Source organism: Gobius niger, assembly GCF_951799975.1.
Source record: "Gobius niger genome assembly, chromosome: 13".
Taxonomy (NCBI): Eukaryota; Metazoa; Chordata; class Actinopteri; order Gobiiformes; family Gobiidae; genus Gobius; species Gobius niger.
In genome coordinates, this window is record NC_136864.1 from 18,930,631 (window position 1) to 18,954,771 (window position 24,141).

The 24,141-nt window shown below is 42.9% G+C and overlaps 1 protein-coding gene across 8 annotated transcripts in view; it reads left to right on the plus strand.

Annotated features, from left to right (window-relative positions):
* ptprsb (protein tyrosine phosphatase receptor type Sb) overlaps positions 1-24,141 on the plus strand; it is a 74,293-nt gene that overhangs the window by 13,418 nt on the left and 36,734 nt on the right. For 4 of the 8 annotated variants that reach the window (XM_079568739.1, XM_079568741.1, XM_079568742.1 and 1 more), the window contains exons 2-5: positions 4,468-4,680; positions 10,441-10,589; positions 11,927-12,068; positions 20,096-20,284. In XM_079568739.1, coding sequence (XP_079424865.1) covers positions 4,542-4,680; positions 10,441-10,589; positions 11,927-12,068; positions 20,096-20,284 — 619 coding nt within the window. In that variant the 5' untranslated portion in view covers positions 4,468-4,541. The remainder of the gene's footprint in view (positions 1-4,467; positions 4,681-10,440; positions 10,590-11,926; positions 12,069-20,095; positions 20,285-24,141) is intronic. The other 4 variants (XM_079568740.1, XM_079568746.1, XM_079568743.1 and 1 more) reach the window with 1 other exon arrangement.

A 24,141-nucleotide genomic window follows, 5' to 3' on the forward strand; every position in this document is an offset into this window, starting at 1 on the left:
AGACATAAAGCACTAACTAAATATAATATCATAATTCGAACCATGTTACTTTTACTCGACGACATCTTCTCAGAGTGTGACTAGACAGGGCTTTGTCAGCAGGTGACAGACAAAGGGGTGGGCTGCTGGATCAGCCGAAGATGATAGATGGGGTTAGACTGAGGTCACCGAGATATAAAATGGCCCCAACAAGTCCACGCCAAACTAGAAGCGGAGACGGAGCAATGTACCTCGAACATTTTAGCGGCAATGTGGCTCCACGCAGAGCAGCAGCCGTAGTTAGATTAGCGCGGGCAAATTGAGTTTCCATAAGAGGAGAATTTACTTAACATGCTGCCAATGGTGCTTGAAAGAACCCTGATCTGATTTGCCTTATCGCGTTGTTCAATTGAAAAGGGGAATGCTGAAAGCTTTTCTCTGCGACGTCTATTACACCAGATACGGCGAGGGCAGAGTGGTGAAAAAAAAAAGAGCCAGGATCAGATAGACACAACTTCTTCTTCATTTTTTTTACACAAGCTATTTTTAGAGAAGGGACTGGCAGACGGTAATGTGTTTGAGCAGGTCATTAGCTCAATAAGTGGTTGCGGGACTCGTTGAATATGTAACTCACCAGAAATGCCTCTTTCATTTACTGACGCACAATAAGGGGGTTGCCTAATCGGTGCCGCTTTGTCGCTGCAACCAAGACGTCAGGATGAAAAGGTGCTTTAGAGTGGCTCCTCATATCTATGTCGCCATTTCCCTGTGCCCTGTCACCTTTGAAAGCATATTATTGAGCTCTGGGGACCCTGCATTGTATAATATCTTCACACATTTTCTGTGAGAGGTATTTTGTCAAGCACAGAATCTCACTAGAGCTCTCGAAAAAAATACTGTAGCTTAGATAATCATTTTATCTTTCTGATTGTAAATACATATTGCCTGACCAAAAAAGGTCACACACTCTTATACTTTCAACTTTGATTATGCCACACTTTAATAGTAATTAAAAGAGATTTGTGGTTCGCCTGTTGATTTGGCAAAGGGGTCACTGTTCGCCTGTCCTCTGTGTGATTTTTATAAGGGTTGGGCGATATGGACCTAAACATGTATCACAATATTTGTTGTCATGTATCACAATATGATATAATTTAATTCAATGGAGCCTGGTATAAAAAGATGGGATGGGCGATATTGATTCATTGAAAAATAAAAATCTGAATCCAACACAGTATGGCATCCTCCAAACTCAGTGCTCATGTACATCTTTAAGTTGCAGTTGCAAATTAGGACAGACATCCTATATAAAAATTACTATTTATTACAACCCATGCTTTAAGACAATCATTTCCACCATACATGGTTAGGCCTATTGCTGTGATGCCACTAAAGTTCATTTCAAATATTCCCTTGGCCATGTGTGAGTGAGGTGCTCTGTTCTCTGTAATAGGCCTAAATCTGCTGCTATCGTAGTGATATATTCTTCAGTCTGACTCTTTCACGATAAAGCTCTCTCAGCTGCTGGAACAGTGATGACTTTTATTTTGTAGGGGCAACAGGAAGTGCTTCACTGCTGTTAGTGGAACCATGACATCTCTGTCAGTTTTTTTTGTATATATTTTAAAACAACAGCAGGTGACATATGACACACGTTTTGTTTTAGCAATACAGATTCTTCAATGTCCTTTTCATTAAAAATAACCAAGAAATAAAAAGCAATGACAGAATTTTTTGTTGTTGTCTATGATTACAGTTATGCGTTCACGTGACAACACAGCCTTAAAAAAATGGTGGGGGGCATGTAAGAGTTCCATGCAGACAGCCACGGTGCCTTTATGGTTTTATGATGGGAGACAGTATGACACAACTCCCATGCCAGCTGTAAACCTCCAACTTCCTTGAATATATTGATGGGGATAAGATACCATAATGAGTCAAGATTTATGCTTGATCACTTGATCTTAAAGGTATTGTTTAAAACTGTAAAGTCCAACAATTCAAGGCCTCCATCACTCTTTGGTTGTGTTAGTATAGTTTTTCTTACTGTTGTCGATTTTTCATACAAAGTCTATGAACATTGCTGTCAGTGAAAGTGTTTCTTACTTTCGCTTTGATGCGGACTTTGGGTTATTTATTTCCTGGTGTAAAAAGCATAGGCGTGTTTGTGTTAGGGATCCGTCATAAAACAAGATCGATAGAAGACTAGAAGCTCGCGCCGATATCAGATGAGTTCTTTTGAGGTGTGGGACTTACCTGCACGAGCAGCTCGATGTGCTTTAAGAAAACATCCAGGACGCAATGGTGACTTAAAATATTGGAGGGTCGCACAACATCTGTTGCTTGCCCTGTTTTAGAATAGTCTAAAACAAAAAGTGACAAAATCTGTGTCAAAGTTGACGACGCTTGGACCAGCTCCACTCCGCTGCTGCCTGCGCTCCAGTTTGTTTTCTTCATGCCATCACTTCACGTGAGTTTTCATCTATACTGGAGTGACACAAATTCTTATGATAGGTAATATTTATACGGGTAGAGTTAAATTATCGACCAACGCTAATTTTTATTAGTTATCATTCATGTTGCCATACTCAGCCCATAGTCAGCTTCTGCTCACTCCTCCCCGTTTGCCATAATGACCGTAACCATCGATCGTAACCACACCCGCGCAACTAGCTCTCATGCTAACGGCCTGTCAATCAAAGTCCGGCCCTCATTACTATACAAGATTTCTAAAATGTTTCTTATGAAAACACGCCTGGTCCCTTTAATTGTAACTAACCCAGCGTTATAATATCTAGCTGTAGAAAGTTTTTAAAAATTAGGCACCAGGCTTTACAGTTGTTTAGAGCGTGTCTAAAGTGCAATGCTTTCTAATGGTAAACTAGCTTTTAGCTCCCTATATGGAGGTACTACAGCAATGGTGGGCAATGGCTGCCCCTAGCGTCGTGGTCATAAAGCACAGCAACCAGCGGCCACTGTCACACCCGTCAGAGTATGCAGAGATAATGGGAACGAGATTGCATGTCTTTGTAAAAAAAGAGGAAAACTGTGTCGGCTAATTCTCAATGGGGTCAAGATCTAGAATCCTGGCAATGTCATGTTTGAAGACACCATCAGGGAATGCAGTCAGCTGACCTCAATGAAATCATTAAAAATGGCTGAACCTAGACCTGGGAGGCTATATAATTCAAATAAAAATATAGGTATAGCCTAGGTGAGTCTGTTGTATAAAATTAAACTTGAATTGAATCGTCAGCAAAATCATCACAATTAAATAACGGCGGAAAGACTTCTTGGTGTTGCTCCATTTTCCAGGATGTTTCTGAGTTTACGTCACCCTTTCCTTGCGCCCCGTCACCCTTGAACACCCCGGCCCTCATCGGTGTCGGCCAGTGTAGTGATTTGTGAGCGCGATGTTATGTGTGTGATGCATGACAGGTTAACAAAGGCGGCTTTCTCATTTGGCCTCTCCACCTGCGCTCCGACACACTACACAGAGAAAGAGGAGGGGGCGGGGGGGCTGGACTCCGCTGAGGAGTTATTGACGAGCAGACATGGCGCCGCAACAATGGCCGCCGAAATCCCCCGTAAATCAGGCAGACGTGTGAATAATAAAGCCGTTTCTTGTACATTAGCCTTTTATTGAATTTGATTTCATGCTGACCCTTCAATCCTCTGTGTTTAAGTGTTTTCTATTACCCAGAGTTGAGCTGTATTATTGCATCGCCACCATAAACGCTCACGACGCCTGCTGCTAAGAAGGAATTAGGCCAGAGTGAAATGAAATTATTATTAGGAGTCTTATGGGAGGGGGGGAATAAAATAACTTAAAAAATGTGTTATTGCGTCTCATTTCACGGTTTAGAGGTTAATGCTGAGGAAGTATACGGCAATGATTTCTGTCATTTCTTCGCCTTCGTTTGGAGGCAGCAGCTCTATTGTTCTGGCATTAGTTCAATTGGAGCTGCGCCGCTTGAGCTGTTAATCCCAAGTCACAAGTGCTCTGACTAAAAAAAAAAAATGGGAAAAAACTAATCCTGCATTAGCATAAATTTGTCTTAAAATTTTCATCATCTGTGTGTTTCAAACAATATTTAAATGAAGCAATGGAGGGATTGTTGTAGGTTTGATCTCTTGCGTCTCTGAATGGAGCGGGGTTGCACGGTTTTGGGAAGATTGTGTTGTGTTTGTTTTAAAATGAACGATTCAGTTCACCGTGCACATTTGATATGGCGTGATGCCCCAGGGAGTCTACGTGACCTCCGTGTGACATTGTTAACTTCATCATCATTGTCCAAAGGCAATGTAGGATTTACCCCGCCTAAGGCCCACAGTTACTGGCTCCTGTCACGCACATCTCATGCGGCAAAATAAGGTGACAGACTTTAGGTAAACGCACGGTGGCGTGTGTCGCTGCCGGCACATTGTCTGGTGACATTTTCGCGGCGGCCCGTTTGACCGACCTTTCTCTTCCTGTGTGTTTTGCAGAGTGCCGAACCCCACTGACTGAAGCCCTACCCGATTCTCTCTCCTGAGACGCCGGACCGACCCCTCGCGGTACCATGCCTGGGACCAGGACGGGCGGTGCTCTGGTCCGATCCCGGAGCGCTGTTCGCCTCCGCCCCGCTTCCCTGAGCCTGCTGCTGCTGCCCGTGATGGTCCTGCTTACATGTCCGCTGTGCTCCGAGTCGGCTGCGCTCGGTACGTCATCCCTCTCGGTCCATACATTGATTCTGCTGGCTTTAACCGCGATCCCTGTAGCTGCAGCCTCTTTGCTAATATGTGTTAATAAGCCGGGAGGTCCCATCAGCATGTTCCTCATCATCGTCTTGATTACAGCCTTTCCCCGCATTTGCTGCCTCGGTGCTCCACCATGTTTATATTTGATCAAACAGAGACAGACTTAAGCGGCAACAACTCTACCCTGAGCAAGAGGCAGCAATGCATGTTTTCAATTTTCATAAACAAATTGGACAAATGATAATTGAAAGGAGTCTTAGTTCAAATGGGATTTAATGCAGTACACAGTCATAGATAACAGATACTAGAGATGCACCGATCCAACTTTTTTGCTTCCATCTATCTATCTATCTATCTATCTATCTATCTATCTATCTATCTATCTATCTATCTATCTATCTATCTATCTATCTATCTATCTATCTATCTATCTATCTATCTATGCAAGTTGGTCATTTTATACTCATTACTGCCACCTCAGGTGTTACATGTAACTGCACCTTCTATATTAAGCTCGTGCAACACGGCAATGCGGACCCGAATTAACAACTTTTTGAGTGACTGTGCAGGATTTTAAAGGCAGTTTTTGGTGAAAAGGTCTGAGCTCATTCTACACCTTAGGACATGGCTGGAACATGTAGGGGGAGGAAAATACATATTTTTTACATTTTTAAACTCGTATAGTCCGTATAGCACACGTATCTATAGTCCCTTTAATAAACTGTAATGAAAAACTTTAACCAAGAATAACTGGACTTTTCTACATTAAAGATAAAGAAAGTTACATTAATATGAACAACTCACATTTTTTTCAAATCACGGTTTCTGTCCCAGTCTTGATTATTTGGCATTAGCATTAGGATGTTGCCGCTAGCTTTAGTATTCTGTTGTTAGCCGCGGCATTTTGCGTGGCAATCAAAAATGCGTTTGCGGAGGATAAAACTAACTCTCTGATTGAATTCTCCAGGCTCTGCCCTTCAAAATCACAAAATCACTTCAAAAAACAGCTTAGATTTAGTTGGTGAAAGTTGTTTTTAAAGAGTCAAAACTGGTATCGGTTCAGTATAGGATATTTGTAGCTGATACCCGATATTGTATTTTTTCTGTTATCGGCTCCGATAGCTGATACCAGTTTTGGATCGGTGCATCCCTAAAAGATGCTGCGGGTTTGTTTGAACGGTCTTCATTCTTATAGCGTTGCCTAATTAAACTAGCAGAGAGCCTGTCATTTCTGAATCTGCGTTAACAACTGCAGTACAATTTCTATGCATTTTTTGGCTATCACAAAATAGCTGATTCATCTACAAAGAATCATAACATATTTATTATTGAAAATCATCAATAAATGTGTATCCTTATGGCAGCACAGTTCCATCATATTCTTGGGTTCTTGGCGAACACAAGTGAAATGGACAGCCAAGACAAACTGGAAGAGATACATTATTAAGGCGCCCTCAAGGCCTGTCACATTCAGACGACCAGTGGTTTCCTATTTTGACAACAAAATCAACAGAGAAAGTATGCCAACGTTTGGAACTATACACGTTACTGACAATGATCATATAAAAAGTTAGTCTTAGGCATTTTGTTTGGATATATTATGTACGCTGCATTGTTTATTAATGCCATCAGTGTGGACAAAATCCTTAGTCAGACAATTGTAGTGCCTTATTTCCCCAAATGTGCAACAGTGACCAGAGCCTTCTTCTGCAGTGGATTCTCATTAGAGGACCACATGAACAAAACAAGCTTATTTTTAGAGGCAATTAAAAGGTTTGAAATAAAACAAAATTCTTTCAGGAAGCACATGAATGTTGTATAAAGCTGATTTATTCACCTCTGACAGATTGGCTGAAGACACAGTGTTCTTCCTGAGTGGCGCATGAGTATTTGCCACTGGGCCCGGTTCTGTTTGAGCGCAGCAGGAGTCAGTAAGTCACTTGGAATGATTACAGCTTACAAAGGTGTTTAATTAAAGTGAAGCGAGTGCTGCATCAGGGTTCGACCCGCCTGCCCTGCACTGCCAACCTGCACATTTAAGACACGCCGCGATCCTCATTACTGCTTTTATTCCTATTTTAGCGTTTCCATAGAGCCTCCGGATCATAACACGTCAGCGCTGGGTGCAAATCCATCAGAGCCGCTGCCTTTACTTGGCTCTCCGAAGCAGCTTAAGTGGTAACACCGCCAGTGGGGCTCGCACGGATTGGTGTTGGAAAGTATTTAAGAGAACACAGACAACATTTTGGCCCCCGACCCGAAAGCCAGTGAAAGCCGTGTAAAAGTCCCACATAGCAACGTGAAATTCGTTTTTAATCCCATCGCCAGAAGTAGTAGACACTTCCTCTTTTGCTATGACATCTTTTTTTTTGTGTGGCTTTTTTCATTCACATTTTCATATTGTTGGCAGGGAACGAGGAGCAATTTGTTCGATGCTCTGTCTGGCTTTCTGTGAGCTTAATAGGCAGGAAATATCCCTCTCTTGAGCGCTAAAATGGTGGGCATAAAATTGCTCAGAGTGAATGTACTGTAGAAAACCGTGGCTGTTTCGCTTCTCCGCTATTGAGGATCATGGCACAAGGAGACCACTTTAGGGCAATATACACTCGCCGCAATTTTGAACTGGTGTTACTCTATTTGCTGTCAAGGCAGTGTGATGAAATTGCAGAATGGGCTGTGTGGCAAGAGATGGAAGAAAACGGTTGCCTGCCTGGCTATAGAACAGCAGACGCAAACCGTGGTTAAGGAGTGTAGGTGCAGGCTTCTCATGGTCACTACTTGTGGAGACATTTTTTGTGTGTGGAAGTTTTACACTCATTTCTCTGTCCCATATTTATTACGGGACAGAGTGAAAAGCGGTGAGACGCAGTGGTTCCCCAAGTGCCGCCCAATAAAAGACTAATAAAATTGATTTGGCACACATCGCCGGAGATGGTGCTTTTTTTTACTGGAAGTTTAATAATTTCACTCGATTAAAACCTGAAAAAGTAACATTTCACAGAGAGACAGAGCTGCATTAGAGTTCCAAGCTGAAATAAACCTTTCTTAAACGCACCCGGTTGAATATTTGACTGCACTGACCACCGATCTGCAGCTGTCCGCTCTGTATACACTTCAACATCCGGGCCTCGGTGATAAAACTTTGGACATCCCCGGGTAAGAGTGAGGAGAAACATCCAGCTATTATTCAGAGCTCTGTACCTGGCTTAAGGGCAGAAGTCTATACACCCGACCACACAACCATTTGTGTGATTTATCTTTGTTTTATTCCGGGGTCAGACATTATGGCACAGCTCTGAAGAGTGGTTATGCTATTAGAGAATTTTGATTGCAAGCAAAATCATTATGAATGATCTAATACAATCCATACTTTTGATATTTTTTTATGAACCATAGACTAGTTCTAGCTCAACAAAATCTCTTGAGCACAACCCAATGGAGGCAGAAACATGTACGTAGTAGGTAAATATACTGATCTCGAAAATGAGACAAGAGCTGCATAGAAGCCTGAACACCACCCTATGGTACTTCCTGATGCAGTTTGAGAAACACTGGTCTGTTTAACCAGTGTCAAGGTGCTGTGGTAGAACTACAAAATGGATTGTGTGCAGAGACTGTATGAAAAATGCCTCAGGATTTTCTTGTTAGCGCTTGATAGGGAGCTGGTGTTCTCTCGTTTCCTGAGTGAATCGACACAGTGGGACCTCGCCATCCCAGATGCTGCAGGAGTGGGAGGAGGGATGCAGGTTGCCATGGTAAGGGTCATCCTGACTTCACCCTGATGGATTCTGCAGTTAAGCCCAGCGCCATGGCAACAGGACATAGACACGTAGCAAAGGGGTGGGTGCTTTAAGTTGGTGACTGATCTGACTCAGCCGCTGTGAAAAATATAGCTTTGGCACTGCTTGGAAAATGACTGTTTTGGCCGACGTTCTGAAGGCTACCTCAAACATGACATTAGAGAGAGGTAGATTTACACGGTTAAGGACGGCTCTTCAGTTACAGAGTCTGAGTGGTGGTGTTACAGACGACAGGAGAAGTAGATTCAAGTAATGGGAGTACTTTTACTAGAACATGCCAAAAAATACTCATTCCTTGGCTTAAATATATGCTGCACTGATGTAAAGGCACACTGCGAAACATTTTGGATTTTACTGCTGCCAGCGATACAAAACATGCTCCTAATGACCAGCTGAGACAGAAAATGCAATTTTCACTGTGAGAAATATACAAATGGGTTTGAATGAGGACCTAAGTCAACATCTTAACCTCTTAAAGGGTAGGGGGGGTGGGGTATTATGTTTTTTTCAGGCACATAGTACCATTCTATACTCAAATGACTATGCCACCCAAAATTGTTTGGATAATGCAGCAAATATCAAAAACAACTTAAAATAATTTACCCTCATAGCAACACTGTTTCTGATGCTGCGATTTCGCCTCTGTCTCTTTAAGAAACTCTGTTCCTGTCCGGCACGCCCATGAGCACTCCCTCTCCCCCTACGTTGTTGTTTTTTTTTATTTCTTCTTTTTTTTATGCGTATATAAATGAGTGCCGACCACATAAGCCAGGGGTTTCTTACAAAAGTATTTAAAATAGATTTATTAAAAGCTACGTCTGCAGGGGCGGGTGCTGTGGGCTGAACTGAGGATGAGAACATGGGAGGGTCCTCGTCCCCAGGCGGAGCCTCGTCCCCTCCAGCAACACAGCAGGAAAAGGGCTGCTGGCAGGAGATTCAAAGATTACTCAAAAATACATGAATCAATCTGAGCAACACTGGAGGTATGTTTTTAAGGAGGGAATAACACATTTTTGCATAATACCCCCCTTTAAGTCAACAACTTACCCAACATCTCCATGGAGACAAGCTGTGGACATGCCCGCTCCCAGTGAAGTTTCCAAGTTAGTTAGTACTTTGGAGTTCGTTAATTTTTCAGGTAGTTTTTCATAGATAAACCATCTACATTTGAATAAATGCTTGTATGTTGTTCTATTCATGTGAAATGTTACGCGCTGTGGCTTTAAAAAGAGCTGGTAACTTAATTATTAAAAAGTCAGAGCTAAGATATGAAAAATGCACCACCACCTTTAAAGTGTTTGTTTCTCTGTTCATAGAAACACATTTGAACTTAAAAGAAAAAAAAAAATGCTAAAACACTAAAACAATTTGCAAAAGGTAAAAGTTGCCAAAGGTACAAATGCGCTTTTATGTAAAAAAAAAAAAAGCACCTGCATGATGCAGAATACAAACCGGGTACTTTTCCTTGCTGCGTACAAAGCCTCTCAATGGTGAAAGACCGCACGCTGTAATGACACCTCCTGATAAGAATACATTGAGACCAATTATATGCTGTGAATGAGCAGCCAACACTTTTCCCACCTGTGAAACACTCATGCGCTGTGACAGGTTCAGCGGCTTGTGCTCACAAAGCCAGTCTGCCCCAGAGCTGGCCATGGCACGCGCCGCTCAGGACACAGAGACACAGAGGAGAGAGGAGGAGATGTTCCTCTGAAGCACGAGCCCATCTTTTATTTATGACCCGCAGGAAGTCCTTCAGCGTGTCCTCTAGATGATACCCAGGAAGCAACACACAGTCGCCAGTGCACAAGTCATCCGGACTGCCCCGGTGACAAGGGCGTGGTCCGAGGGCTCTGTGAGCAAAGAAATAAAAATGTCAAGTCGTGTAGTTTGATTTCCCTGTTGTTGTTTGCTCTTGCAGCGCCCCCAAGGTTCACCAAGACTCCCACGGATCAGATCGGGGTGTCGGGAGGGGTGGCGTCGTTCGTGTGCCAGGCCATCGGGAATCCCAAGCCGGTCGTCTACTGGAACAAGAAGGGCAAGAAGGTCAACTCCCAGCGTATCGAGGTGGTTGTCACAGTGCACGGTTCAATGGACAAGCAAAACAAACCGTATAATCTATACATGTTTGTTCTTTTGTGGGACTGAGGGACTTTATGTTGGGGAGAAGAAGAAAACAGTAGAATGACTGATCACAATAGCTTAGCTTTTAGTAAGAAACAGAATAAATTTTCCCAAAGCATTGTCTAGAAACTGTGCACGAAACATGTTTTCCATTCATTGTTACAAAAACAATGGAAAAAGTTCTTGCTTTTAGATGTCACAAAAAAAAAAAAATGTTTTATTTGCCAGCTCCCTATTAAAACGAATTGGAGCTTGCTCAGCTTTGGATGCTGCTTTTATGTTTACAAACACGTGGGTCTACATCACCCCATACAGCTCAAGCTAATTACAGGTCTTAACTAATAGACTGATCAATATTACTTCATATAGGGATGCTATTTTGAGAATCTGTTCTCTTTAGATCTTGTCTCATCCTCTTAAATCACATCAATGTCCTGGCGGGGCATTAAGATTCTAATGCGTCCGTAATTACCAAAGAGCATTTGAAATCACATTCTTCGTTGAGCTGCTACTTCGACATGGCCTATCTGAATGCAGGCTATGTATGCATCCTGTACCGTGAATTCCTACGCCGTCGCTATATTGGAGTGCTTAATTACTGTGTTAACTTGTGATTTATTAATGCAAGTGTGTCGATGATGATAAAATCTCTGCATCAAACGGAAATGAGATTCAATCTTGCAGCTACACAGGGGCACGCTGCTCAGTGTTTGTGAACCCAAGATGGCCTTTTCGGATTATGAGCAATCAGATATCAGTGTCAGAGCTGATACTTGCACTGGCTTGTACTGACTCAGATACTTGGAAAAAACACAAGCTAATAAAGGACAGTTGGAGACGTTTTTAGCCAGCGGTATTCGTTGTACTGTTCATTGTTATTTAGGCAAATGTAGTGAGGGCCATTGCTATAAGTATGTATTTTATTTCACACTGTTGATGAAGTACGGTAAGAAAAGCAAGTAATGAATGCACAAATTAACCTTGGCGGCTTATATTCTCTCCTCAAGTTGAAAAAGTGGACAATGTAGTAAAAAAGGAAGATTGTTTATGATATGATATGCTGTGATTTAAATATAGGCTTACATCTAATACATACATTTTAATACATACATTTAATCGTAAAACATAGTTCCTAAAACATAATTATTACTAGTTCTCATACTGTACACACAAACATAACATACATTTACTTCAATAAAAGAACTAGTGTAAAAATCATCATCTCCTTTTCTGTCTGTTTTTACTTGTTGTTGTTGACGTCTGTGCATTTTTCGCCTGCCCAGACCATAGAGTTCGACGAGGGGGCAGGAGCCGTGCTGAGGATCCAGCCGCTGCGAGCCCCGAGAGACGAGAACATCTACGAATGTGTGGCACGCAACAACCAGGGAGAGGTGTCTGTCACCGCCAAGCTGGCCATCATCAGAGGTACACCTTTCCTCTCTTCCCCATTGTCATTCTGCGCTGTCGATGGCATATGTGACAATGACTGGAGCCGCGCCACACCCAGCAGCCTTCGCAGCGGACTGCAGCGAAGCGTTTCTTTTTATAGTCCCTTTGAGTGCAGCCGAGCGTGATCGAGCCACAGGAGCAGCGCTTTTTCGCTCCTGCCCGGGTCAGCGCAGCCACGGCGCCTCCTGGCCAACTATCGAGGGTCTTTATTTAATGTATACGCCCGCGTTTCCATACGGTCAAACTTTGCTAATGTGCTCCGATGAGAGTTTGTGCCACAGCAGGCACAAACAGCATAGTCAAAAGGATGTTTTTTTTTCCCTTTTCTGGCTGTACATGGAGGAAAACCAAGGGATTAAGGCTTGAGTTTGGTCAACAAGCCATTTCAGCTGAGGGGATATTGAGCTGGGGGGGGGGAGGCAGCGTGAAACAATAGAGATGAACGGGAAGGGGATGCAGAGAAGCAGGAACAGAAGATGGATGAGGAGTGTGGATTTGGCGAGGCTGTGTGGTGAGCAGAAGGCAGGTCGTCCAGGGTATAGAGTCCTGCCAATCTACAACACCCCTACCCCCACCACCACCCCTCCCCGAGCCCTCGCCGCGCACACTCAGCCCCAGTCTAAAACACATTAGCTCAGAACGGCAGCTCCGGGGCGGCTCCCAGTCTGTGAGGCTGTTCCGCTTGTGTAAACCCTTTTCTCTGAGCGCTGTGTACTGTGCAACTGCTGTCCTATTCGGGAAAATTAAAACGAGCCATTGTTGGTGAGATATTGTTGGGTCAAAAAGTCGATTCAAAAGAAAAAACGCGAAAAATGTGAAAATGAATTCTCATAGTTTGAATGTGCACATTTTCACAATATGTTTACGCACACTGAGGCCTTCGCAGTTCCACCAAAAGCACTCTTTCCAAACCCAGACCCTCATAATGTTTCTATAGTGGTGGTTTGCGTAATGGTTGACTAATAGCAGCAATGTGTAGTATGCGGTTGCCCACAGGATATGGCTTACAGGGCACCTAATGGATGGAGAGCCAGCTTAGAAGTCGCAGAAGATTCTGAGCATGCTGTGTTTGCAATGTGACAATTGTTTTACCCGTTCAGATATGAGGTGTATTACATGCTAATCATTTGTCAAGTTTAGTCTTAGCCTTGAATATCCTTAAAAAAGCACACACTGTCCCATGTTCCTTTCTCCTCTCCTCACTTTATCTATGACTTCAGTGGCCTCAGTTTTTTTGCCCAGAGCGATGTCCGTTTGTAATTTCTTTTCTCTTGTTTTATTCATTCTTTCATTTTCCAGTCATCTACTTTGTGTGACCCTCCCTGTCTGTCTGGACTTTGCTCTTAAGTCTGACTTTTGCGTTTGGCCGGCCCTCTGTGGATGCCACCGCTATCCTCTTGTGCCTCTGTTGCCTCACAAACCAAACCAGCTCTTCCCGGACACTGCAGCACAGCTCCTCCACCTCGAGGAGCAGGATATTCTGCAGCTCTGCATGTTTCAAACCTCTGGTGGGCAGAGATTCTCATCACTGCAGTGCTGTGTGTATTTGCATAGATCTCTTCATTTCATATCTGAGCTGTGCGCCTCATTTAGGCAGCGTAATCCTGATTATACTCACCTCCCAGTGTCCCATTTTAGGAGAAAGGCTGGCAGAGATGGGGGAGGCAGGGTGAGGCAGGGAGGAGGAGATGTGTTGCCATGACGGTGAACAGCCTTCATAAGAACACAGTCAGATCAGAGATTCCCCTGAGGCGCCCGGCTGCACTGGCAGACCACGGGCTCAGGCTGTGTTTTGGTGGAGAAACAACTGCGAATATCAACTGAGCGGATTACACTTCTGCAGCAGAGAGGCGGCTCTTTCATCATACACACACCTCATCGCCGCTGCTTTATTGCCACAGCGCTTTTATTCTCTTCCTTGGAGTCGATTTCCTCTGTTATTTATACCTAGGAAAGTGGCCCCACGTCATGTCGACATGAGGGGTTACAGGGCCATTACGGAGGCCGGGTTTTAGGAGGCACCGCTGTACGCTGCTTTGTCTCATTGTGTTCTGTGTTGTGATCAATTATCATAAAGGGTCCATTAGCATTTAAAGTGCTCCCCCTCAGCCCTCCTGTAGTCCGTAGACTCTCCAGAGTGCTGAGCAGACCAGATTAGTCCTGAATCAGACTCCCCCATTTTAAGCCCCTTTCATGAGCGCAGCCGCCGCTTTCCGAAACCAACCTGGAAGATGAGTTGGCAACCTGTTTCCAAACCAGGAGTAAAGTGAGAGAGGGGCCGCGCTGATGTGTGTTATATCAATGTTTAGTCGAATGGTGTCTGTGAGCGGGTGATAGAGGGAGAGGAAATCTGGACTCCTGTTTGTTTGTTTGTTTGCATGGTCTGCGCTGTGTGTCTGACTGTGCTCGCGTGTCCATTGTACTTGTGTCTCTGCCCGTGCACGCTCATGCACATATTGCATATTTGCCCAGATCTGGTTGGCTCCGTTGCCTGGTTTTTGGGCATCAGGCCTGATTGCCCTTCTGCAAACATAACCAGGCCAAAATGAACGCTCCCAACCTCTTGATACACACTAAACACACAAACACAAAGCTCAGGGGAACAATGCCGTCGCCCGCTGCCAACTAATGCTGTTGACACACTCTGTGTTTATATATACACATAACACATTTCTCCATAGCCTGTCTTATCAATTTAACCAGGAGATGGAAAATCAGCAGTGCTTCAGCGAACTGTTTGTGTTTGATAAATGATTCATTTGCCGAAAAGTGTTATGAAGGCCATACCCGCAGTCTGTATTTAAGCTGCGTCTGAGTCATCCAGTATTGTGACTGTATACCTGTGGTGCCCCTTTGTCCAACACAGTAAACTGCTGTATTTGTTACATACATCGCACTAAAACTCTCCAATTATCTGAATTTTTAATTAGGGCCATTTGCCGTTCTCTATGTCTCTCATTATGTATTGTGTTAATGAGCAGTCTACACGCCATTACTGCGCTGTGGCTTCATTTCATTTGACATTTCACATGGGCTTCACATGTTGGGCACAGTCATGCACTTAATATATTAATGTGTGTCATTTTGGGTGATTAAGTGTGCTCTCACGTTTTTGTCTGCACTGGGCTGTCTTTATGAGAGGCGAAATGCTCTCCTATTTAAAACCACCCCAGAGTCATATTCTTTGTGTCCTTATTTCTATTGTGGCTTTTTACTTCTGCGCTCTGCCTATTGTGCAGCGATTTACACAACGATTTTTCCTTTGGTGTCTGTCCTAATGCAATATCCTCCATTGTGATTATAATTTTGCCACGGTTAAGACCATTTATCCTTCTTTCTGCCTCCCCTGCTTCTCCCCAACGACTTGGTCCAAGGTCCACCGTCACATTGCATCATGTTCAGAAATGTTAAAGACCTGAGCAGAATACACAACCGCACACGCACTCAGTCCCGCCCCCCGGACCACTGCAGTGCTGTCCTCTAATTAACAGCTAGGGAGTCCATGTAACGGTAGCCAGCGGGTGATAAAAAAGACCATCTGAACCCTCTCAGGAGATGGGGGGGGGCAGTGTTACTCAGGGTGGGGGCAGAGGAAGAGCAGATGTGGGCCTAGCTTACTCCACGCCTCAGGGGAGATCGCCTTGTGACCTGCCTTATTGATCTCGCCCGCGCCTTCCTTTCGTTCCCTCTATTTTTTTGTCAATGGAAACGCCACTGAGCTCTATTGGGGTGGATCATTAGCATTGATTGGTTTGGGATTGTTGGTGGAAGGGCAGTTTTGTTTAGGGGGAAGAGGTCGAGTCAGGGTGATTCCCCTCACAGCGGACCTTCCCTTGATTTGTACAACCTCGACATAAAAAAAAAGGGCGGATGAGAAGTAAATAAAACACAGCTCAGGGGGTGCAGAAATCTGAACACATTCTTGTCAGGAAAGAAGCAAGTATAATAAATTTTAGAAAGGCATTAGCTCAGCTGTTGTAGCTAGTGCACTGCATACTGTTTTTGTGTCCTTGGGCAAGACACGTAACCCACTTCAATGTCTGTGTATGAACGTGTTTAGTGTTTAACGATATGGCAAAGAATTATAACAATATAAAAATCTCTTTATGTTAATTAATTGGTTTTCAATTGAATTATAAATTTTTTCACATTTAAAGGAAATAAAAAAAATAGGGCGCGGACGATCCACTTGTGTCACGATCCGATACATTGCGATATAGTAAGTAGTTATGATTTGTATTATGTTTACCTTAAATTGTGTAAACAAAAAGAAAATGTGTCATGTGTCCAAAGTTTATAAACCCAATACTATTTGACAGTTAGTGAACTTAAGATTGAAAGACCATTAACACAAAATTTAGCAAAGCGCTGTTACTGTATAACAAAGGAGTGCAGGATAAAAATGCTTCCAAATACAAGTATTGAAAGAATTGCGATACTTAATATTGCAGCACAAAGTATTACGATCCAAATCCAATCTGATATTTTGTCCCAGCCCTATTAAAATGCATTTGACTAATATAGTTTATTGACTTTGGATAAGATAAACTTTAATGTTTAATGTTTTCCACTCAAGGATCATTTAACTTCAAAGTTTACTGTCACTGCCACAAAATTTTCTTTTGACCTGACGATTAGGATAATGATAATTTAGATTGACCAAAATTAAGACTGGGATTAGAGTTTTATTTTTTTGCACAGGACTTAAAATGTACCAATTTTTGTTAAAAGCACTGAAGGTCATGAAGTCCTCAATAACTATTCTCATTGTTGCGTTTTTACAAATCCGTGAAAACTCAACAATAAAAATAGTTATTTGTCCTGTGTGGGAAATTCTTTTCTTGCAAATAATTCGAAATGTAGCATTCTGGTCACAGTGCCTCAACTTTCCCCAAATTCAAGTCGCAGCGAAACATGATCCTCATCAAACTTAGCTTTCGCACTTAACTCCCCACTTGGCAGGGTGGCATTTTCCCCCTCCTCTCTTCCCCTGCTCTTAGCGCCTGCATCAACAACCCTTGACATTCCTATCTGAAAGGCTCTCTTAAAGCTGATGACTGTGGAAAGGCGAGAACGAGGCCGTAGATCCTATCTCGCTGCCTCCCCATCACCAGAGTGCGCGCGAGCAGATGGCACACGCCCGTCATGTGGTTAGGTAGCGGGGGGCCCGGAGGAGCAGAGGAACCCAGCGAAAACACACACAGTTGATTCGACTAATGTTGGATTTGCACCGCATAGCTTTGTCGCTTTGCTTCCTGCTTTTGTAATGCACGTCTCCTGCTGGTTTTGGTTTTGTGTGATACAAGCCAATGACCAAATAACACTGGCAACACCATTACTCCTAGATAAAAATAAAAATAAATGATAGTTTGTGAATTTTATGATTGTACAAATCAACACATCGACTTCTTTCTGATGAGAATACGTCAAAACATAGCCCAGACTTTTGTTTAACCTGTAATCAGTGCTTCACAAAGTGCTGGAATGTTTTTTACCTGCAAGACTTCCTTTCCCTTACCTACAGTATATACCACCTACACACCGTATACACACTGAACTATTTGGTCACGGCTCCCAAACTTTCTGTTGTGTGTATATCCCCTGCCAGCCTGATTTATTGTCCGAGCAAATTGCCCGCGTTAATGACTTCATCGCTTTCGGAAAAAAGCGGGATATGTAATTATGTTCGCCGGTATGGGGGAGGTGTTTCGCCGTGGTTACGTGTGACAGAGCGAGTGGGCAAAAGGCTATGGAGAGGTAGGAAGCAGGAGGGCTCCGTGGATGCTTGATTACGTGTCTGGCCATCTGGACCGCTGTCACCGAGACGCCTAATCCCATTTGCTTTCTATGTGTGTGTGGAGGAAGCTCACCTTTCTCAATATGCAAAATTATGTACAGACCAAAACTCCTAATATTCTCCGTTCAAAGTAATCAGGCAAAAAAAAAAAAAACAAGCGCTTGCAGACACATCCCTGATCGGTCTCCCTAATCGGCGAGACATTTAGACAATTACGGCTAACAAGTCCTTATTACCCCCAATGCCCTGCCCCTCCTCTTGATCCCGCTTTCTAATTGCTACTTCTTGCCTGTGCATAGTTATTAGACACAGCAAGTCACTTCACGGATTAGCACCTGTAGGTTAGAAGCGCAGCTCCCTATATTTATGTGTGTGTACATGTGTGTGCGTGAGCGCCTGAGTGACTCCTGCTGACTGGGCGGTCTGTTTGCGGTGCCTGTCAGACGTTCGCTAAAAAACCTGCCGACTGAATCACCTAATGACTAGCTGTAGGAAGCGCTACACGCCTTTGATGAGGGGAGAGCGGAGCGCCAGGGCTGTCGTGGAAGGGATTTTTGTTTTCAGGAACGGCGGCAGATGGGGAAGGGTAAGAAGGGGTGACTGCGCTGCATGTGTGTGAGCTCAGAAACGCGGCTCAGCTAAATGCTTTTTCCGCGCGAGATAAGTTGTCTGACTTCACAGCAAATCCACTGCCTATGTCTCCTCGATGTGTCCTTATCGCAATTCAAATTCACTAAATTCACCTCTAAATGTTTTAGCAAGAGACTGCAGCATTGTGTTCTCTTTACTTATTCTTCTAATGCTGCCACAGTAAATCATGTCCCATTTAACAGTAATTTGCAGCTGTGCCCTTTGGCTTTGTTGCAGGTGGCCGTGGTCACAATATTTCTTACATATACGACAGAAAAATAATATTCTTTTCAGGTTTCAGCTGCAGAAAGTTTTCTAATAAGTTAATTCAGTGTCAGCTATAGAATTTGAAATGGAATAAATTAAAATGAATTGAACTGCATGGCCAAAAATCCGCCATTTTATTGGTAAATGGTCTCAACTCATATAGCGCTATTCTACTTTCATTAGGCCCAAAGAGCTTTACAACAAGGAACCAGTCACCCACTCACACTCTCATTCGTACACCGATGTACACAAACACTGGAGACCTTTTCGAGGTTAACGCATGTTAAAATTTCGTAAAAGCTGCACGTGTTCATGTAAAAAATACGTGTGTTTGTAATGTACATTGAACTCGGAATAAACAATCAATCAATCAAGGCGGGTGAAGTGGGACACAACAACAGTGTAGCCTGGCATAAAGCCAGACTGACTTTATTATACATAAAAAGACAGTCTGGAATTGTGGTAATAGGACACGATTTCCAAATCGAGACTCGAGGCGGGGCTAACGATCGCAGGGTGAACGAGAGTGAACCAATCAAAGCGACATATACTTTGCGTTTACGTCCTCTGCCATGATTGTTTGGTCCACACATGCAGTTGAGTAAATGTTCCGGTGAAAGCCCTCAGAGCAGCTTCCTGCTGTGGCTTTAAGTCCAGCTCATTTAAAACAGAAGAAAGGGTGCTGGTAAAAGTTTGCTGTGTCGTGGCCGCCATCTTTACTGTTTTTGGTTATGGGAGGAGCACTGTTGTGTTTTATGGGAAATCCTGGCGCATGATGACGCACTGTTAACTCCCGCCTCCCGTGTGTTGGTTGGCACAACACCAGACCGTATCCCCATGTATCATCTCTTAACATAGAGGATCAGTCTGGCTCGTGCCAGGCTAACGACAGTGTGAGCTGTGAATCGAACCCCCGACCTTCTGATCATGGGACAACTCACTCTACCAACTGCACCACTGTCTGATATTGTAAAAACATCCATAGTATAACATTATACAAAACAATATTCACAAAGTTAACAATTATGCAACAGAAACAACTTAGTCACTGCTCGCAAATAAATCTAACTCACAACAGCATGAGAATAAATCAATGTGGAAATACCTCAATAGTCCTCGAATCGGTGATATAGATCTTTTCATAGTTTTAAAGCAAAGTCAACAAAACAAAGCCATCTAGTCGGGTTTATCTGTAAATAAATAAATAAAACTGGCACTTATTCAGTCTTGGCCAATGCTGTGAAAATCCCTATATAAGCAAACAAACACCCACTCCTCCCTGACTCTGCCCTTGTGTGCTGCCCTCCAGAGGACCTCCTGCCGTTCGGCTTCCCCAGCATCGACATGGGCCCTCAGCTGAAGGTGGTGGAGAGGACCAGGACGGCCACCATGTTGTGTGCGGCCAGTGGCATCCCGGACCCCGAGATCTCCTGGTTCAAGGACTTCCTCCCGGTCGACCCCGGCACCAGCCTGGGCCGCATCAAGCAGCTCCGCTCAGGTAACACACTGCTCTGCACGAACCTTTACTTTATCATTCAATTAGACGGATCAAAGCAGGTGTAATCGCTGCAAGTTGCAATTTGATAATTATCTTAATTTCTTATAATGAGTGAGATTACACTGATTTGGACTTGATCTAAATCCTCTGGGGTTGTGAAATCTTTTGCTGCTGTTCATGAATAGGCAGCTTTTCCAGTCTGGAAGAAATTATTCCACTTTTGACATTTACTTTGAGATGAATAGACCACAGGTGCCCATCAGTAAAATGGACCAATCATTATTGTGTGTTTGCTTCAAACAGTAAAAGAAGACAATTGTATAGCCAGATTTACTTGTAGCTTTTTCCAAAGGTTTCAGCGACTGATTTAACAGTATTCATTTGTCTGGACTTGGTTATTTGGTGGTTGTTGTTTTTTTCTATCTATACATTGATGGTATACAGGCATTTGATGTTCATGTGATGCAGTATATTATCAGTAAAAGAGGACAGTTTGTGTGAGACATACATGAATGAATCACTGTGCTGTTACAATCCTAGGAAACACACATTTATGGTTTTGTAATACATCAGAAAAATCTCAATACTTTGATCATCTGTTCCAAATACTTCACAGTTCATGAAATCTCAATAATGCCGTATCTGCTTTAGAAATTAACTTCTGAAACACATTCTTTTCTCATTTATTGATGTACCGCATGCCTGGTACAAACAGCCACGAAAGCTATTTAAAAGAGAGAGCGTCCCCCAGTGTATCATATTTTATTTTAATGATAAATCCGACCATAGCGGCCATATATTAGCTCTGGCAGAGCTCAATCAATAGCTTTGGAGAAAGGAGTCAGCTTATTAAAGGCATAACTGATGTTCCTCTTATCTTTTTACACGCCCCATTGAAAATCAGCGCAATACACGCAGTGAATGAAAAAAAAAAAAAAAAAACGTTAGGGGAAGGATCTTTTTGACAGAGATGGTTAGAGATGAAAGGCCTCTACATCTTTGGAAAGGGAAAAAGAATAAAGCGAAATCTCTCGTGAGCTGGTTTGCTCAGCGTTGTTTATGATCTTCTATATAGATGATAAACTGTCACCTGTAGTAGGCAACCACACATTTTCCCAGCCATTTTCCCCCCAGACGTCCTCCGGGAGCATAAAAGGGATGCTGAGACGAGAGCGTTCTGTTGTAGCTTCATCCATATTCTGTGTGCCGCGCTGCCGGGCCAGATATCTCCCCGCTGGCAGCCAATATCCTTCACCGATCACTGCCGCCCTTTGTCAACCTCCTGTCTGCGTCTTCTACTCACCCCTCATTGTAATTTCAATGTTTAAACTAATGCAGAGTCATCTCAGAGTGAGTATAGGCTGTAATGCACATGGGCTGATTTTAGATGCCAATTCCAGTGTAATTTCCTTCACATTATTGATGCTTAGCGGGTGGTACAAAGACGTCCAATGGTGTAATTAGCTCCGAGGAAATGTCGGGTTAGTTGTCAATTGAAATACGCGGCCTGTTTTTTTTCCTTTTTTTGTTGTTGTGGACTGACTGCATAAGGGTTCTGTTGTTGTTTATAAGGAAAATTATTTTAAAAAAAATACTCCTGAACCATAGGATATCTGGATTTGATGCGTTTTGACTTTTTTGATCCCTCAAAATTGCAGTCAAGTCTATAAATAACTACTTTATCACATTCAGTTTCCGAATCTTCCCACAGCCCTGGTTACTCCCTTTGTAGCGCCCGGCTCTGACGTGATGCTGATTCACCAATACAATATATATATAAAGCCACATCGCATCAATGAAACAGTAGTAAGACAAATGGCTCGGCGGGATCGTCTGCCGGCTCTTAATGGGATTTCAAATCACCGCTGGCATCGCCAAAGCAGAGCAACCAAATGCAGTGTATAATGACCCAAACAGCGCACTGAAATGACTTGGAGGAAATCAATTACACCGGTGCCGGGTACCAAAATTGCTCTGCGATGTGTTACAGATGAAACGCCCCTTTAAGATGCCTATAAGGTATCGTTAATGGGGCCACCTTTGGAGTAAAAGCTTGTGATTCGGTGGACATTTGCCAAGTTCTTGATGTTGGGCTTGTGCCAGACAGTTTTGGGCCATTATTTCATGTCTGTCGCTGGGTCTTCAAAAGTCCTTTTATCGCTCTTGAGGATGAAAAAGAAAAACGATATTGAAAACGACTCCTCTCAGATCCTCCCGAACAATGGCACATATACAGTAGCTGTTTTATGGCCTTAAAGTACCCATCAGCAGCCAATGCCTTCCCACTCGCTCTCTCCAATGCGTCAAGCTCAGATTTGCCAAATACACACCATCATTTACTCCAAACATATGGCACAAGATGGATCTGAACTTTAGCTGACATCTTTAAACCGCAAACAAAACACCCATTTGTTTTGAATGCCAGCTGCTGCCCCTGTGTTTGATGCACAACTTAAGGGGAGGTATCTATCTATTTATGACATGCGCGATTGGAATCTAATAGTTAGTGGCTGACGTGAATCATTAACGAGCCTCCCAATGCCTACAGTAGTATATGCAACAGATGGCAGGCAATATGGAGCCCAAAGGTGACTGGAGGTAATGGATGCACCTTCCTTGGCAGAGATCACCGGGAGATGGTCTTGGTCACATATAATTCAGTTCAGGGCAAACATGAAGCTCAAAATTGCTAATGTAGGTTAACCTCCTACCACCTGCCTTAACCGAGTGTATTTTGTCCAATTCGGCTTTACCCAAATCTCAAAGCTCACAGCCTATACCAGTGTAGCACGTCAAGACAAACAAAGCGGATATAAACTGATCTTTTTCCTTGCATTGTTGGCACTTTTCTCATTTTCTTTTCATCTCATTTTTGCCACTGTTTTGTTGTTTTTCTGTGGCTTTTTTATTGTTATTTTTTTTTTGCTCTTTAGTGGCTTTTTGGGTCACTTTTTGATTGCCTTTTCATCCTTATTTTCTTGTAGTTTTTGTCACTTTTTTTCAAGAAACTTTTAGAATTGGATTATCCCAAACTGGCGATAATACGCTCGGTTCAGGCGGGGGTTAAGAGGTTAATAGATTGTTTTTTCATCATGGGGTTTGTGACAGTGGAGAAATGGGTTTTTTACCTTTAATGTGTCCCTTTCTGTTTATTATTATTATGTAGTATATTTGATATGAGTGATTACAGCACTAAAAATGTAATATGTTTGTATTACGTATTACTGTTTCAAAAATGTAGCTGAGTTACACTACTTTGAGTTACTTTTGAGTTACTTCTGGCAAAATATAAACTGAAAATAGTAATAATGCCAGGGAGCAAAAGTGTAGCGCAGAGATGTCCTTTTCCTTTACTTTCCCCATGCTCTTGTTGTTTGAGGTCAGTTTTTCGTTCATGCATTTAAATGCTCTTGTAGCTCAAGTTACTTGAAATGTAATGACTGATGTATTCACGTATTTGGTAGTAAGTAACATGTTATATACCTTAGTTACTGAAAAAAGTAATATATTTGTGTAACTTCTGTAATACGTTACCCCCGACACTGAAAACTACATTCTCAACGGCAGTGGTTCTCAAACTTTTCACACCAAGTTCCACCTCATAAAATATTCGACCTTCTAAGTTCCACTTCATAAAATCAGTTTGAGGACACAAAATGCTTGGACTAATGAAAAAAAAGAAAGAAAAAAATGATTCAAAAGTTTCAGAAAGTTAAACAAGGACGGAAGGCCAATCTGGTGTGGGGACAAAACCTTTATTCTGTGAGGCGGCAATGGCAAGACCCACCTCTCTCCCTCTGTGCGCCCTGTTTGTCTTGTTGATAGATGTTTTATAAATAAAATATTCATGGAGCTCA